The sequence below is a fragment of the Mobula birostris genome, chromosome 1 (assembly GCF_030028105.1).
Source record: "Mobula birostris isolate sMobBir1 chromosome 1, sMobBir1.hap1, whole genome shotgun sequence".
NCBI lineage: Eukaryota > Metazoa > Chordata > Chondrichthyes > Myliobatiformes > Myliobatidae > Mobula > Mobula birostris.
The window spans coordinates 234,371,146-234,389,555 of NC_092370.1; the positions used below are offsets into that span (position 1 = coordinate 234,371,146).

The window sequence follows — 18,410 nt, forward strand, 5'->3', positions numbered from 1 at the left end:
GAAAATCTAACAAAGAGTAATGGCTACGGCCCAGTCCATCATGGGTAAAGCCTCCCCAACATCGAACACATTTACGTGAAGCGTTGCCACAGGAAAGCAGCATCCATTATCAGCGACCCCCACCACCTAGGTCAGGCTCTTTTCTCGCTGCCGTCAGCAGGTTTAGGACTCACACCATCAGGTTCAGGAACAATTATTAGCCCTCAGTCATCAGGCTTTTGAACCAAAGGGAATAGCTTCACTCACCTTCACTCGCCCCATCATTCAAATGTTCCCACAACCTATGGACTCAATTTCAAAGACTCTTCATCTCATGTCCTTGATATTTATTGCTTATTTATTTATTTTATTGTTTTTTTTCTTTTGGTATTTGTACAGTTTGTTGTATTTTGCACACTGGTTGACTGCCCAAGTTGGTGCGGTCTTTAATTGATTCTATTATGGTTATTATTCTATAGATTTATTGAGTATACCCACAAGAAAATGAAAATGGTGACGTTTGTACTTTGATAATACATTTACTTTGAACAAAGTTGTTGTGCTGAAGAGCCCGTTCTGTGCCGTAATGTTCTATGTTCTAACGTATTTGCTCACTTACAACCATTAACACTTACAATTCTCTCATCAGCCACCTACATGAGGGGGTAATTGGCAGCAATCAGTTAAATTGCACATCTTTGGGATGTGGGAGGAATCTGGTGCACCCAGGGGAAATCCAAGGGGTCACACGGTGAACATACAAACTCCACCAGAGACAGAACTGGATGGATCAGGATTGAACTGGGCTGCAGGATTCGTGAGACAGCCACATTGTGCTTCAGAACAGATGCCACAATAGTAATGCGGAATAAACCTGTTCCCTTTGCACCAAGTTTGTACCCTTTGGTAACAAACGTGGTCAGCTCGATCATCCTGTTTGAATCCTGTCTGCTGGCTCCTGTTTCAGCCGGGATCCCAGACCGTGGGAGGGCAGCTCTGCGAGAGCCTGCGGGACTGGCCAACGAGACCGAGTTAACGTCTCTCTCAGCTTTGCATGATGCAGTCTCCTTTGGCGTGTTTATGACAGGTTCCTTCAGTCTCCATTTGTCACCAACTTGAGAAAATCTGCAGATAAATCCAAAGTAACACACTGGTGGAATTCGGTCTTGATGTAATATCTCCTTCAGACTCTTTTCCATAGATGGTGCCTGGCCTCCAGCATTTTGTGTGTGTTCCATTTGTCACCACATTGTTTACCACAGCAAACATAGGACAAGGACAACAGCCTGTAACCAATAACAAGTCTCTTAAATGTCCAAAATGTACCTGGCTCTATCACCATCCCCATTAGGGTACCTACCACTCTCTGTGTGAAAAACACTTACCTCTGACATCTCCTCTCAACTTTCCTCCCCTCACCTTTACAGGATGTTAGCCATTTAGCTATTTCTGCCCTGGAAAAAAAAAGACGCTAGTTGTCCTCTTGTGCCTCTTTTAATTTTGTACACCTCTGTCAAGTCATCTCTCATCCGCCTTCGCTTGAATGAGAAAAGCCCTAGGTGCTTGCAGTATGACACCTGGAACCTTGGTGTAGAGACTTGGGGAGCACAGTGAGTGATCCTAGCCCCAGTCAGGACACCCTGAAGCATATTGACTTGAAGTAGGCAACGTGGAGTAGAGAGGAAGTTAATTAATCACATTCCCTGCATGTGTCGAGCTCAAGGACGTCTTTGTAGATGTAAAGAAATTTGAACAATATCTGTTATGAAGATGCTTATTACCTATGTCCCGGTAATAATGCCTTAAGACAGCACTTCTCAACCTGTTCCTTAACATGATCCCATTAAACAAGAACTGAAAGTGTTGCTGGTAATAAATTAGTTAACGTGCCATTTGGAGAAAATAAATTGAAATAGGTTTTGCAAAGGCATCCTTGGCTTTGCATCCTCAAATCAGGTCACAATCCTGAAGCAGGGAACCAGTGCCCAGGCAAGGTTGGGTCATGTGATCATGACTTTGGATTCCACCGTAATGGGGTGTCATCAGTTTCCCTGTAGACCAGGCTATGATGGTTTGTGGTGAGTGTTGAGTGAACAGTGATCGACACCATTTATGCAGGGCCTCCACTCTGCAACTTCCTATCAAAGTCCAATTCTTCAGTTCTATCTGGCTTTGCCTTCCCCGTTAGCGTTTTTTTGAAATTCATTCTGCATTTTCTGAGCTGCCTTTGTTATCTCCACTGCCATATTTACTGTGAAATTCATTAACCCTTTCTGTTCCTGTTTTTCCCCGAGCAGTGAATTGCATTGACCGTCATGTCCACACATCTCCAGATAAAGTGGCTTTAATCTGGGAGAGGGATGAGCCTGGAGCTGAAGTGAGAGTCACCTACAGGTGAGTGCAGGTTGGAGGAAAATATGGCCATGGATTGTCGAACAAAATGAACTGAAATTTCTGAACCATCTTTCCCAACCTCTAGATAGCCTGAAGCACAACACAGTAATTTTGAGATTAGTCTTTGTTAAAATATTGGAAACTAAGCTAATTTGCACAGAGTAAACTCTGCAAATGAGACAAGAGATTCTGCTGATATCCCACATAATGTTGTATATCTCTATAAGATCTTCCCTCATTGCCCTGAGGTCCAGGGAATAAAGTCCTAACCTACTAAAGTTTTCACTATAACTCAGGTCCTCAAGTTCCAGCAGTATCCGTGTAAAATTTCTCTGCAAGCTTTCAGGCTTATTGATATCTTTCCTGTAGGTAAGCGATCAGAACTACTTAAAAAAAATAAACTCTAAATTCCACCTCACCAACACCTTGTACAACTTTGACATGGCGCCACAGAGAGATGAGATGGCTGGTTCTTCGCTTGCGAAGATCAGGAGGGAAGAAGAGTCCTCAGGAGTGATGGCACGATCGTTGGTGACTGTAGAGGCCAATTCTGGATCTGCAGACTCTGGAACAGTAGAGACACGGGAACATCTGGAACGTGGGCGCTTGGGTCCTTCCTGTGTCTCCTCTTCTCTTCAGCAGTCGCTCTTCTGAATTCCTCAAAATTCTTGGCTGTGCCACAGATCAGCGTTCTCCAGGGGTCTCTGTCACAAGCCAGCTGCTGCCACTTGTTGACTTCGATATTTTCCTGAGAGAGCAGCTGCTTCAGTTGGGCTTTGTAACTCTTGCGCGGGGCACCACAATCTCTCTTGCCCTGAGAGAGTTCACCATAGAATACTGCTTTTGGTAACCTGGAGTTGTCCATGCGAGACACTTGGTCTGACCAGTGAAGCTGCCTGAGCAGCAAAGTGGCTGCAGTGCTTGGGAATTGAGTCTACTCCAGGGCCTTGTTGTTGGAGACATGGTCCTGCCAGCTGATATCCATGATGGAGCAGAGGCGGCGCTTGAGCGTCAAGATTTGTTTGTGGTACGAGACCCAGGCTTCAGAGCCACATAGCAGTGTTGTGGCAATGGCAACCTCGTACACCTGGATTTTTGTGGACAGTCGCAGCTGGTGGTTCTTCCGCACACGTTTCTGGAAGTGCCTGAAGGCACTTCTGGCTCTGGCCAGTCGACTGTCAATGTCCCTTACCACCGTAGCATCGTTGGAGATGGCGCTGCCCAGGTAGGTGAACTGTTCAATTGTGGTGAGAGGTTGTTCGTCAATGGTGATCCGAAGTGGGGGCTTCTGATGGAGGATCATGGAGATTCAGACGGACCGTTAACCTGAAAGCCCTTGCAGCCTTGGTGAACTGTGACTGCAGCCCGCAGTGTGTCCTCTGCGTGCGTCTGCAAATAGTAGCTGGAGAATGGGGCTCTTCTGCCCCAACTCCTGTACTGAATGCCCTGATCAATGTGGCAAAAGCACTCTTTACAACCCTGTCTACCTGTGATGCCACTTTCAATGGATCATGATCTGGATGCCCCAGGTTCTTTGCAGTATCTAGGACACTTTCCAGCAGCAATGCCTCAAGAAGGTGCCGTTCATCATTAAAGACCCTCATCACCCAGGTCATGCCCTGTTCTCATTGCTACCATTAGGGATGAGGTCCAGAAGCCTAAAGACACACACCCAACAATTCAGGAGCAGCTTCTTCCCCTCTGCCATCAGATTTCTGAATGGACATTGAACCCATGAACGCTACCTCACAACTATTTTATATCTATTTTTTCACTGGTTTATTTAACTTAACTATTTTATATACTTCCTGTAATTCACATTTTCTTCTCTATTATAATGGATTGCATTGTACAGCTGCTGCAAGGACAACAAATTTCCCAACACATGCCGGTGATATTAAACCTGATTTTGATACTGATTCCCAAAGAGTAGTGATCTCAGAGTTACCTGCAGTGCTCGGGAAGAGAGGAGTGCTGGAGGACGTTATGTCTCTCAGTCACAATGTTGTCACGCACGAGTAATGGGTGGTATGAACGAGATTGCTGCAATGTTAGACTAAACCTACAGGAAGTTTGAGAGCTTACAGGAGATATAGGAGATAATGGAGGAAGATGCTGGGGTCCAACAGGTTGCTGAGTGGACCGCATTCTAGCCTAGTGGTTAGTGTGACGCTATTACAGCTAGGGGTGTTCTGGAGTTTAGAGTTCAATCCCGGCGCTGTCTGTACATCCTCCCCGTGGAATGCGTGGGTTTTCCCCGGGTGCTCTGGTTTCCTCCGACAATGCAAAGACGTACCAGGTAGGTTAATTGGTCATTGTAACTTGTCCCGTGATTGGGTTAGGGTTAATCGGCAATTGCTGGGTGGTGTGGCTCGGAGGTCCAGAAGGGCCTTCTCAGCTCTGTGTCGCGAAATAATGAAATGTATAAAGAGACTGAATTTGCTGTTCAATTCCCTGTGTTCAGGCAGTTGCTGGAGTTGACTTGCCGTGTGGCCAACACCCTGAAAAGGCAAGGCGTCCGGAAAGGTGATCGGGTGACCATCTACATGCCAACCTCGCCAGTCGCCGTGGCCTCCATGTTGGCCTGTGCCCGTATCGGGGCGGTGCACACTGTGGTGTTTGCAGGCTTCAGTGCCGAAGCGCTAGCTGGCAGGATCCAGGATGGTGAGAGTCTATCAATTAAATTTGTAAACACGAGGGATTCTGGAAATCTTAAACAACACACTAACACACATACACACACACACAACCCTGAAGAACTCAGCAGGTCAAGCAGCGCCTCTGGAGGGGAGTGAACAGTTGATGCTACTGCTGCCATCAGGTAGAAGATGCAGGTGTCTCAAGACTCGTACCAACAGGTTCAAGGACGGTTACTACTTCTCAACCATCAGACTCTTGAACAAAAGGGGATAGCTGCACACCTTTAAGTAGTCTGTTATATTGTTATTTCATGCTCATTATTTATTGCTATTTATTTATATCTGCATTTGCACAGTTTGTTTACAGTTAACAATTGCTGATGTTTACAGTTACAGTTCTATAGATTTGCTAAGTATGCCCACGGAAAAAGGATCTCGAGATTGTATGTTGTGACATTTATGTACTCTGATAATAAATTTTACTTTGAACTTCGAACTTTCAGTTTCCAGGATTGAACTCCATCTGCCACTTCTCTGCCCAGTCCTGCATCCCGTCTATGTCCTATTGTAACCCACAACAACCTTCTACTCTATTCACCACACCACCAACCTTCATGTCATCTGCAAATATTTGATTTTCCATTCTTCCCTTCCAAGTAGATAACAGTACAAATGCTCAGCAGGTCGTGCAGCACCTGTGGAAGGAGAAACCCAGTCTTCAGACTAAGCATATGAATGTGAGGAAAACTCATTTAATTGATTCAACACAACATTATAGGCTGAAGAGCCTGCTCCTGTGCTATATTGTTCTATGTTTTATGTTGTAATATTTCAGCTCTATGAATATTCCAGTTAACATTCCAGCATTTTCGGTTTTTATTTCTGGTTTACAGTATCTGCAGGTTTTATGATTTTTGGTGGTCACTGCTGAGGAGGCATGCAGAACATGAGAGGGAAAGAAGAGTTATTGGCAAAGATGATTAACATTTGATGTAGTGTATCACGGTGGCAAAAGCAGTTCTCCCCTTCTTGACCCCAGTCTGGTTTGCAACCCAGACCCTCACCACCTTTGTAATGCTCGCCTGCCCAATGCCCAGGCCTGGTTTTCTGTTTATCAGACTCCAGGTATCCCCACGACCTCTTCCTCAACTTCAGAGTCCCAATTCCTCCACCTCATGGATAGGAAATGTTTAGAGGGACAGGGGAAAATGGGGCTAGTTTATTGAAGAGTTGGACCAAAGGGCCTGTTTCTGGGCTCTATTACTCTGATTCAGTGTGTGGACTCACTGCCGGGGGTGTTGGTCGGGACGGATACGTTGAGGACATTTACAAGACTTTTAGATAAGATTAGATTAGATTAAATTACGAGGACACGCAGTCCTCTTTTATTGTCATTTTGTAATGCATGCATTAAGAAATGATACAATGTTCCTCCAGAATGATATCACAGAAACACAAGACAAACCAAGACTGAAAATCTGACAAAAACCACATAATTATAACATATAGTTACAACAGTGCAGAGCAATACCATAATTTGATAAAGAACAGACCATAGGCATGGTAAAAAAAAAAGTCTCAAAGTCTCTCGAAAGTCTCATCATCTCACGCAGACGGTAGAAGGAAGAGAAACTCTCCCTGTCATGAGCTTCCAGCACTGCAAACTTGCCGATGCAGCACCCTGGAAGCACCTGACCACAGCCGACTCTTGAGTCCATCTGAAAACTTTGAGCCTCCAGCACCGAGCACCATCTCTGCCGAGCGCTTCGACCCTGGCCCCGGCAACAGGCAACAGGAAAATGGAGGGCTATGTGAGAGGGAAGGGTTAGATTGATCATAGACAAAAAAGGGTGGGCAGACAACAGGCATTGGGGGCTGAAGAGACAGTACTGTGATGTACTGTTCTATATAACATCCTAAGGTCCTCCACTTATCCTGCTTCTAAGATGCACCTTTGCAGGCCATCTCCCCCAGCACCCTTCTGCCCTGTATAACAGGTGGCACGATAGCACGACTCTTTGCTGTACCAGCGACCCAGGGTCAAATCACACAGCTGCCTGGAAGGAGTTAGTACGTTCTCCCTGTGACCGCGCAGGTCTTCTCCAAGTGCTCCGGTTTCTTCCCACAGTCCAAAGATGTACCAGTAGGTTAATTGGTCATTGTAAATTGTCCCATAATTAAGCTAGAATTAAATCGGGATTGCTGGGCTGTGCAATTCGAAAACCTGGAAGAGCCTATTCCATGTTGTAGCTTAATAAATAAGTAATATATTAAAAAACTTTGTGGGATTTTGAGTCTCTTCTGCTGTTTTTTCTTGTACAACCTTTTAATCTGTTGTGTTCTCTCTTCGTAAAGCACAGTCTGAAACTGTGATCACTACCAACCAGGCCGTGAGGGGTGGAAAGATCATCGAGCTGAAGAAAACAGTGGACGAAGCTGTGAAGATGTGTCCTTCAGTCAGGCGTGTACTAGTGGCCAAGAGAACAGACAATGAAGTCCCAATGTCCAATATTGACATTCCCCTTGAAGAGGTACATTGCTGTGATGAAAAAAATTAGTTCGGTCTTCTCTGAGAATGTAAGAATATGAATAACAACCATTTGGTGATGTGCCATTCAATACAATCGTGGCTGATCCTATGTTGGAGTCAGTAACACAGTCCTGCCCCCTCCACAGTCCGTGATTCCTTCTGCTTCAAGTATGTGTCAATATCTTTTTCCACAGCTCTCTGCAGACAAAATCACGTCATCTCCTCCGTAAGCAGGATCAGAATCAGGTTTATTGTCACTGATATATGTCATGAGACTTGTTGTTTTGCAGCAGCAGTGCAGTGCAATACAAAACAAATTACTATAAGAAATATTAAAAAAGTTCTGTGTAGATGTGCTCAGTGGTAAGGAGGGCTTTACCCACGATGGAATGGGCCCTATCCACTACTTTTTGTAGGATTTTCCGTTCAAGGGCATTGGTGTTTCCACACCAGGCTGTGATGCAACCAGTCAATATACATTCCACTACACATCGATAGAAGTTTGTCAAAGGTTTAGATGTTGTGCCGAATCTTCGTAAACTCCTAAGGAAGTAGAGATGCTGCCTTGCTTTCTTTGTAAATGCAATTATGTGCTGGGCCCAGGACAGGTCCTCTGCAATAATAATTCTGAAGAACTTAAAGTTGCTGACACTCTCCACTTCTGATCCTCCCCACTTCTGATCCTCCGATGAGGCTCATGGCCCTCTGGTTTCCTTCTCCTAAAGTCAACAATCAGCTCCTCAGCCTTGCTGACATTGAGTGAGAGGTTGTTGTGGCATCACTCTGCCAGATTTTCAATCTCCCTCCTATATGCTGATTCATCACCACCTTTGATTCGGTCAACGGCAGTGGTGGTGTTAGCAAACTTGAATATGGTATGGGAGATGTGCTTAGCCACACAGTCGTAAGCATAAAGTGAGTAGAGCAGGGGACTAAGCACACAGCCTTGTGATGCACCTGTGCTGCTGGAGATTGTGGAGGAGATGCTGTTGCCAATCCGAACTGAGTGGGGTCTGCAAGTGAGGAAATGGAGGATCCACTTGCACAAGGAGGTACTGAGGCCAAGGTCTTGGAGCTTATTGATTAGTTTTGAGGGGATAATGGTATTGAATGCCAAGCCGCAGTTGATAAAGGGCATCCTGATGTTTGCATCTTTACAGTCCAGGTGTTTCAGGATTGAGTGAAGAGATAATGAGATGGCATCTGCTGTGAACCTGTTGCTCCGGTAGGCAAACTGGAGTGAATCTATTTTTTTAACACAGGTATTGAGCTTAGGAGTTTGGATGTTATGTTGAAGCTGTATAGGACCTTGGTGAGGCTTACTTTGGAGTATTATGTGCAGTTCTGGTCTACCTATGCAGGAAAGTTACCAATAAGTTTGGAATAGTGGAGAGAAATTTACAGAGGATGTTGCCAGGTCTTGAGGGCCCGAGTTACAGGGAAGGGTTAAATAGGTTAGGATTTTATTCCGCCGAGTGTAGGAAAATGAGGGGGAATCCGATAGAAGGTACAAGATTATGAGGTATACCATAGAGATAGGATAAATGCAAGTAGGCTTTTTCCACAGAAGTTGGGTGAGACTAGAATTAGAGGCCACAGGCTAAGGGTGAAAGGTGAAATGTTTAAGGGAATCCTGGAAGGTACTTCTCTCAGAAGGGGGGTCGAGAGTGTGGAACAACTGCCACCAGAAGTGGTAAATACTTATACTTTATACTTTTTTGTCACCAAACAATTGATACTAGAACGTACAATCATCACAGCGATATTTGATTCTGCACTTCCTGCTCCCTGGATGACAAATATTAAATATTAAAAATAGTAAAAATTAGTAAATATTAAAATTTTAAATTATAAATCATAAATAGAAAATAGAAAAATGTAAAGTAGGATAGTGCAAAAAAACCAAGAGGCAGGTCCGGATATTTGGAGGGTACAGCCCAGATCCGGGTCAGGATCCATTCAGCAGTCTTATCACAGTTGGAAAGAAGCTGTTCCCAAATCTGGCCGTACGAGTCTTCAAGCTCCTGAGCCTTCTCCTGGAGGGAAGAGGGATGAAAAGTGTGTTGGCTGGGTGGGTCGTGTCCTTGATTATCCTTGCAGCACTGTTCCGACAGTGTTCAATTTGCTTGTTCAATTTTAACGTTTAATATCAAAGTACATTTATTATTGAAGTGTGTTTACCACATGTATGTATGTATACCAGCCTTGGGATTCCTCTCCTTGTAGGCAGCCAGAAAGCAAAGAAACACACTAGAAATCACGAAAAACCAAAGATCTAATGAAGGACAAACATCTAATGTATAAAAGAAGACAAATAATTAAAAAGTAAACGAGTAACACACGGACCATGAGCTGCAGGGTCCCTGAAGATGAGTCCACAGGCTGTGCAGGCAGCTCATTGCTGAGGCGAGTGAAACCGGTCCAGGAGCCCGATGACTGCAGGGCTACGACTGCTCCCAAACCTGGTGACGTGGGATGAGAGGGAATCAGGTTCAAATGCAGGCAGACAGAATGGGCTCAGGTGGCGGGAATCTTAGCTGGCCAGGAGTAGTGGGCTGATCACTGGTTCGTTTTCTGCTCTGGGGCCTCGGCACTTTAATCTGGCCTGAAGCTCGCTTGCACTTGCGTTCTCGAGAGTCAAGTTCACCGAATCCTTCAGGAGATTGTAAAATCGCTAGTTCGTTTAGATGGTTCAAAAAATTTCTTAAAGGGAAATTCCAGGCCATGGTTTGCAGTGATGGTAGTTCAGTAAAGGTATATCCAGTGGTATTTCTAGTAGTTTGGTTCGCAAAATGTTACCGTATATCACCAACACCATCTTGTAAGAGAGGTTTGGATAAGTACATGGGTGGGCGGGGCATGGAGGGCTATGGTCTCAGTGTAGGTCAATGGGACTAGACTGAATAAGAGTTGGTCACAGACTATATGGGCTGAAGGGCCTGTTTCTGTGCTATATGACTCTCTGACTCTAGGTGCTAAGCCATAATGTGTGTCTGATCCTTTTAAGATTAGAAAGTTGCATCATGCCAAGCCATTAAAGAGTTCCTGTACTAAATTAATGCAGGCAAAGTCTAAGGATAAGGAAGTGTAAAATATTAACTTCCAGAGTGCCCTCGATTTACGCTGTCATTGGTTCTAACCCTGAGCTAAAGTTCGTTCTTTACCTGGAATGCATTCTCCCAGTCTCAGACCAGGACCACAGTGATCCCAGGTGACCTCTTTGGTCTCCTGCAGAGCTGAACATTTAGACCTTCTGTGTTGTGTGGAGTTCCCTTTTCCCCCCATGTGGGTGTTTGTTACCTTTCGCTCAGCACTATAATTAGGGCCAACTCCTTCCCTCCTCTCAAATCACAAAGGGAACACCAAAATGATTGGGGCGCAGTAAGAAAGTTGGATCTGGCTGGCTTTCTCATATGTGTATGTTATTGAGCGTCCATGAAGAGTTGAAGTTGGAAAGTATATTCTGGGTGCAATTGGGTGTGTGTTCTGTTGTTCACCATTTACATAAAGAAAATGGAAATTCAAGATAAACTTCCAGAGTTGTGCATGACCTAAAACTGTGTGGTTGGAGGTTACACTTGCTTACTTACTCTCTGCCTGTTACATCACTGGTAAACAAGGTTAAAAGAGTGCAGAGAAAATTTACAAAGATGTTGCTGAGTCTGGAGGACCTGAGTTATGAGGGAAGATTGAATAGGTTAGAACTTTATTCCTTGGAACGTAGAAGATTGAGAGGAGATTTGATAGAAGTATGCAAAATTATGAGAGGTAGAGATAGGGTAAATGCAAGCAAGCTTTTTCCACTGAGGTACAACAAGCAGTTATGGGTTTAGGGTGAAAGGTGAAAAGTTTAAGGGGAAACTTCTTCGCTCATAGAGGGTGGTGACAGTGTGGAATGAGCTGCCAGCTCATTAAGAGAAACTTGGATAGGTACATGGATGGTAGGGGTATGGAGGGCTATGGTCCAGGTGCAGGTCAATGACAGTAGACAGTCTCAATGGTTCGGCATGGACTAGATGGGCTAAAGGGCCTGTTTCTGTGCTGTACTTTTCCACGACTCTATGACTGTATAGTGTTTAGGGCAGCAGTGAAGGTCCTACATCTCTGGCGGTGTTCAGGGCTTCTTTCATCATGTCAGTAGCTTCCTCTCAGTTTTCACTACTGTCAGTCATGCCAGTGCCAGGTGGAGACTCAGGAATACCGTCACTCTCAGATGTCGAAGGGTTCTTCATTGCTGTTCCTGTAACAATCTTGTTTTACCAGTCAGGGTTGTTAGCCCTGGAGGATCAGTGAACCACTCTTAGTCTAGCCTCTACCCTTTGACTCTGTTTGGCATGGGTGACCCTACCAAGAGCCAAAGCATAAAGCCCTGACTCCAGCCAGCACAGCTCTCCGGGTCATTGAGGTATGCAAGCCTTCTAACCCAATGACAAGGTTGTGGTCCTCTTGGAGGTGTAGGTTACACAGAGGCAATATATTAAAGTCATCAGTCATTGTGCAGGCTGCTGCTATAATCAGCAAATTGCCATTAACATCAGTTGTTGGATTTATTTATTTAAAGATACAGTGGGAACAGACCCTTCTGGGCCAATGAGCCACACTGCCCAGCAGATCTCCTGTTTAACCCTAGCCTAATCACGGGACAATCTACAATGACCACTTAACCTACTAACTGGTACGTCTTTGGACTGTGGGAGGAAACCCATGAAGTTAATGGTGAAAATGTCCAACCTCCTTACAGACAGCGCTGGAATTGAACTCCCAAGTTCTGGAATGTCCCGGGCTGTAATGGCATTGCGCAGAACTACACAGAGACCACGTACTCCCTGGGAAATAAATGGAGCAGAGCGATGGGAGGGGTGCGTTACAGGTGCACACATCATTAGAAGTAGGAGAATGGAAGATACTGGATGCCGGCAGATGCTGGAAACCCGGAGCAAAACATAAAGACTCTGGGCAGCTCAGTGGCTCAGGCAGCATGTCCATGGAGGAAAATTGGACACTTAATATTTTGGGTCAAGAACCTTTATCTGGACTGGAAAGAAAGAGGGGAGATAATCAATGCTGCTCTCCTCTGTCTCTTTCCTCCTTTATTCTGTACTCCCTCCACCTGATCCAAGCAGCCCCCATTACGCTACGTCATTTCCCACCCTCACCCTCTCATTCCCCATCTGACCAGCACCCTCACACTCCCCACCTCGTTCCCTTTATTCCATGCCCCCACCATCCTCTCCGTTCAGAATCCACCTTGTCTCTTCCATCAGCTCCCAGATTTTGACCTCATTCCCACTCTTCCTCCTCCCTCATCGGACCTATCACACTCCTCCCACATGGATCCACCTGTCACCAACCAGTTCAAGCCCTACTCTTTCCCTCCACCTTTTATAATAGCTTTCTCCCCTCTTTAAGTCCTGATGAAGGGTCTCTATTGTCCATTTCCCTCCACAGATGCTGCCTGACCCATTGAGTTCCTCCAGTGTCAAGGTGTGTTGCACTGGAAGTACAATCACAGGTCCAGAAGAGTGCCGTCCTCAGTGTGATGCGACTGGTCTCGCACTCTGATGTCCAGTCTGTTGATTCAGGCACTGGCCTCCTAAGGTCAGGCCAGGTCACGTAAGGATCAGGTCAGGTCAGTTCAGGTCCAATAAAGTGTTTTCCTCAGTGCGATGTGATGGGCCTCACACTCTGATGTCCAGTCTTCCGATGCCTCCTGAGGTGTCCACTTGAGAAACAAGGGAGCCCCACAACCAATCCTAGTGATTGGACAGGTGTGGTTCCCTTGGGACCGTCGGGCGGGAGGAGGTCAATCACATTTTCCAAGTGATTGATTGCCTTCCACTTGTGAGACAGAAGGCAGCACGGTTAGCATAACGCTTTACAGTGCCAACGATCGGGGTTCAATTCCTGCCGTTGTCTGTTACCAGCTTGTACGTTCTCCCTGTGACTGTGTGGGTTTCCTCCAGGTACCCTGGTTTCCTCCCACATTCCAAAGACACATGTACGTTTCAATGTACGTGTGACAAAAAAAGATAATCGTTAAGATCTTTATTCTTTAATCGTCATTCACCCAGATTCTGTTGAGGGTGAACTGGATAAAGTTACGCTTCACTCCTCTGGCCAACTTGCCAGTCTATCATACCATCAGCAGATCTGGCCATGGTAGCTTAGTGTGACCCTACTACAGATTGGGGTGTCAGAGTTTGGAGTTCAGTTCCAGTGTCCTCCTGAAGAAATTCGTACGTTCCTACCTGTGAGCACATGGGTTTCCCCCGGAGCTCTGTTCCTCCCATAGTGCAAAGACGTCCCGGTTAGTAGGTGAATTGGTCATTGTTAATTGTCCTGTGACTAGGCTAGGGTTAAACAGGTGTGTTGCTGAGCTGCTGGGCAGTTTGGCTCATTGGGCTAGAAAGGCCTGTTCCACACTGTGTCTCCAAATAGTGGATATGGTCTGGTCCATCATGCAGCTACATGAAATGCTGTCGTCGGAGAGCAGTATCCATCATTAGGGACGCCCACTACCCAGGACATGTTCTCTTCTCCTTGCTGCCAACAGGAAAAAGGTACAAGAGCCTCAGGCCTCACACTGCCTGGTTCAGGAATAGTTATTAATCCTCAACCATCAGGCTCTTGAACCAAAGGTGATAACTTCACTCCAGTTCATTTGCTCCATCATTGAAATGTTCCCACAACTTATGGAGTCACTCTCAAGGACTCATCATTTCATGTTCTTGATATTTATTACTTATTTATTTATTATTACTATGATTTATTTCTTTTTGTATTTTGCACAGTTTGTTGTCTTTTGCATGCTGGTTGATCACCCAAGTTAGTGCCGCCTTTCACTGATTCTATTATGGTTGTTATTCCATTTTGGATGTATTGAGTATGCCTACAAGAAAATGATTCTCAGGGCTGTATATGTTGACATATTTGTACTTCGATAATAAATTTACTTCGAACCTTAAACAAACAAACATACGTTAATCCTTTGACCAGACATTATATGCATTTGAGGTCCCAACACTGACTTTAGTGATAACTGAGCTGTTAACCCGATTCCCATTTTGAGTGTGGCCCATTTCTCCCGACTCTCTGACTTTGAGGGAGGTTGAAGTCAGGCTCCTTACCTGTAAGGTCAGCGATGAAGAATTTTCTCTCAGCATGGCCTGTCCCCCCACGGTTTCTCCCTACTGAGTAGAAGGTTTGTACCTGTGACAGGCAGGCTGGCTAACATTTCCTTAAATGGCCATAGTAATCTTCTGGTGGTTTCATTCATGGTTTTCTATGCTTATCCCATTTGCCTGTATTGGACCTTATCCCTCCGCTCCTATACTATCCAAGTACCTGTCCAAATACTTTTTAAACTTTGTAGTCATACCTGCCTCTACCACTTAATTTGACAGTTTGTTCCATATAACCACTGCTCTCTGTGTGAAACACGTGTCACTGAACGCTACAGCACTTCAGCTCTTTCAGTCCCTGCCGATCTGTTACTCTGCCTAGTCCCATCGGAGGAATTTAAGGTGGGGAGTTATATGGGAGGCAGGGTTTGAGGGTCGGCACAACAACGTGGGCCGAAGGGCCTGTGCTGTGCTGTACTTATTCTATGATCCGCACCTGAAGCACAGCCCTTCATACCTGCCCAATCATGTACTCATCCAAACTTCTCTTAAATTGTGCATTTGAACCCGCATCCACCACTTCCGCAGGCAGCTCATTCCACACTCACACCCCCCTCTGAGTGAAGAAGTTCCCCTTAAATATTTCACCTTTCACCCTAAACCTATGATTTCTAGTTCCAGTCTCACCCAATCTCAGTGGAAAGAGACTGCTTGTATTTACCGTATCTATACCCCTCATAATTGTATATACCTCTATAAGATCTCCACCCATTCTCCTACGCTCCAGAGAATAAAGTTATAACCTATTCAACCTTTCCCTATAATTCAGGTCCCCAACATCTTTATAAACTACTCCATATGTCTCCTTTAAGTTCTCCCCTCTCAGTTTTAGACTCCTGTGCTCTAGGTAAACAACTCAAACTATCTACACTATCTATGTTCCTCATAATTTTATAGACCTCTGTGAGGTCACCCCCAGTCCCCTACACTCCAATGAGAATAAGTCCAGCCTATCCAGTCTCTCCTCATAAGTTAAGGCCTCCATTCCAGGCCAGGTCCTGACGTATCTCTTTTGTGCTCTCTCTAAAGCAACCACATCCTTGCTGTAGTACCGAGGTCAGAACTGTACACTACTGCAATCTGCCAGTTTTGTTGGTTGAGAGGTTGATGCTTGGCTTTTCCAATTACAAGGTACTGTTCAAAAATGCAAGAGAGGTCAGGGAAGAAATGGAATAGAGTAGCAAGCTCCTCTGTCTTATGGTTGAATAAAGAACTTCAGATTCCCAGTGGACAATGCGAGGGGTGGGGTTCACCAGGAACCAGACCAGGTCACATGTGCACAGGATTGAATGTGGTTCAGCAATAAAATGTTCCAATGAAAACCTACAAACAGAACAAACATAACGCCCAACACGTTCGGTAGCAGCAGCAGCAGCAACATCACTGAAGTTTAGAATATAGATGATGAAGAATTTCTTTAGGTAGTGAATCTGTGGAATTCATTGACACAGATGGCTATGGATGCCAAGTCATTGGATATACTTAAAGTGGTTGATAGGTTCTTGATTTGTAAGGGTGTCAAAGGTTATTGGGAAAAGGCAGAAGAATGGGGTTGAGAGGGATAATAAATCAGCCATAATGGAATGACAGAGCTGACTCAATGGGCCGAATGGCCTGATTTACTCCTCTGTCTTATTGTCTAATTTATTTTACAGTGGATTCTGGTTAATTGGGCTATCAGCTAATTGGGGCAGCTGCTTACTTGGGACAACTCTTGAGGAGCAAAAACTGGTTGAGAAAATAGCCAGGAGTTCCTTCGTTTATTTGGGACACTATGCCACTTAATTGGGGCTGGAGACTTTATTTATTGATTGTAACGCAACGCGAAATTGGCCCCTTGAGCCCAGCAACCCCCGATTTAACCCCAGCCTAATCATGGGACAATACAATGACCAATTAACCTACCAATTGATATGTCTTTGGACTGTGGGAGGATATTTAGAGGAAATCCACTTAGTCATGGGGAGAAAATAAATACTCTTTACAAGCTGTGGCCAAACAGTTTCTACTTCCTTTAGATACTACGCTATGTTTAGAGTGAAGAGTTTTTAAATAGTGTCAGTTAGCCGTGATGTGTTCAAAGGACAGAAATTTTTGTCACTAATTGGTGAGAAATAAGAAGTAAGACAAATCAGAACCGTTTTGTTCACTGTGGTTTCAAGCATTCAGGCTTGGAGATGCCAGAAATGGCCGGGAGTGAAAATTAAATGATTTCACTACTTCAGCAAGTTAGGAATGACAAAGAATTTGAAGATATCAACAATCATCTTGAATATTACAATGAAAATGAAGATACTGAGAATGCAGTAGTCAAAAGTGTTGTATGAAGGCAGACCACTATCTACACAAGGTGTCCGTGCTGGTTTTGTTCATTTACAATCAATCAGAAGAACGTGGCAATGTAATTCCTCCATCGAGAACTATTAGAAAATAATACAGTCTTATAGTGCTGTAGTACTATTGCTGGTGTTCTAAATTATTCTGTATTTCATTTAAATACATAATTTGTTACTCAGTTAAATGGTAGTTTACTCATTTTATACGTTTTTAACGAGTTCCATAAAAGTTCAACTAATTGGGGCAGCCACTCAATTGGGCCAAAATGACCTGGTCCCGATGTGTTTAGAGACGATAGTGAGGAACAGGGCCTTCCTGCCCAAACAGCTGCACTTCTCAGTATCCCATCCATTTAACACTGGCCTAATCACAGGACAATTTATAATCACCAATTAGCCTACCAACTAGTACGTCTTATGGTTTACTGTATCATGTGATTAAACCGTGTTGTGTTTTTTTCCCCCTCAGGAAATGAAGAAAGAAGAAGCAATGTGTGATGCTGTTGCCATGGAGAGTGAGGATATGCTGTTCCTGTTGTACACTTCTGGGAGCACTGGGATGCCCAAAGGCATCGTGCACACACAAGCTGGCTACCTGCTCTATGCTTCAGTCACACACAGGGTAAGCGATGGGGAGGGTTGTGAATGCTGGGGATCTGAGGTAGGGACAGAAAATGTTGGAAATTCACAATAGATCTGCAGAAAGATTTAAAAATATACACGGTATCCCATGTGCCCATAACATTCCTTTGTTAACTTGTAGTGGGTATGAACTAATGAACTTCTTTATCCCCTTTTAAAACTTTATTATAATATCACAATCATTAGTAATTAGTTAAAGATTCAAAGTACATTCATTATCAAAGTTTGGATACAGTATACAATTCTGAGATTCCGCATTCGGCCACAAAACAAAGAAACACCATGGAAACCGTTCAAAGATAAACATCAATCTCCCAACACGGAAAAAAGAACAAATCATGCAAACAGCAAAAAAACCGAGTAAAAAACATAGAATATAAAACGTCAAACTACAGAGTTGTTAAAACAGTCTAGGAATGTTCAGTTTAATTCAGTTCAATTTAGCGCTGTGTTGGCAGCACCGAGCGAGAGGGAGAGAGAGAGACCAGTTCAAACGCAGGCATCTTCCTTTGGTAGCAGCAAGTGTGAGGGAGCGAGAGACCGGTCAGACGCAGGCAGACAGCGCTGAACACCCACTCACTTTCTGCTTTCATCCTAGTTGATCTCAATCGTGCTTGATGCTTTAATTAGTGAGATCAGTGGGAAATGGAGTCGATCATGTGCTCATGCCCTGTCTCCAGGCCGCAGGCTTCACTCAAAACCTCACCGA

General features: G+C 44.6%; 1 protein-coding gene across 3 annotated transcripts in view; it reads left to right on the top strand.

Moving 5' to 3' along the window:
* Positions 1-18,410, top strand: part of LOC140205884 (acetyl-coenzyme A synthetase 2-like, mitochondrial) — an 88,587-nt gene that overhangs the window by 23,908 nt on the left and 46,269 nt on the right. For all 3 annotated transcript variants that reach the window (XM_072273735.1, XM_072273728.1, XM_072273745.1), the window contains exons 2-5: positions 2,277-2,373; positions 4,838-5,037; positions 7,368-7,543; positions 17,529-17,681. In XM_072273735.1, coding sequence (XP_072129836.1) covers positions 2,277-2,373; positions 4,838-5,037; positions 7,368-7,543; positions 17,529-17,681 — 626 coding nt within the window. The remainder of the gene's footprint in view (positions 1-2,276; positions 2,374-4,837; positions 5,038-7,367; positions 7,544-17,528; positions 17,682-18,410) is intronic.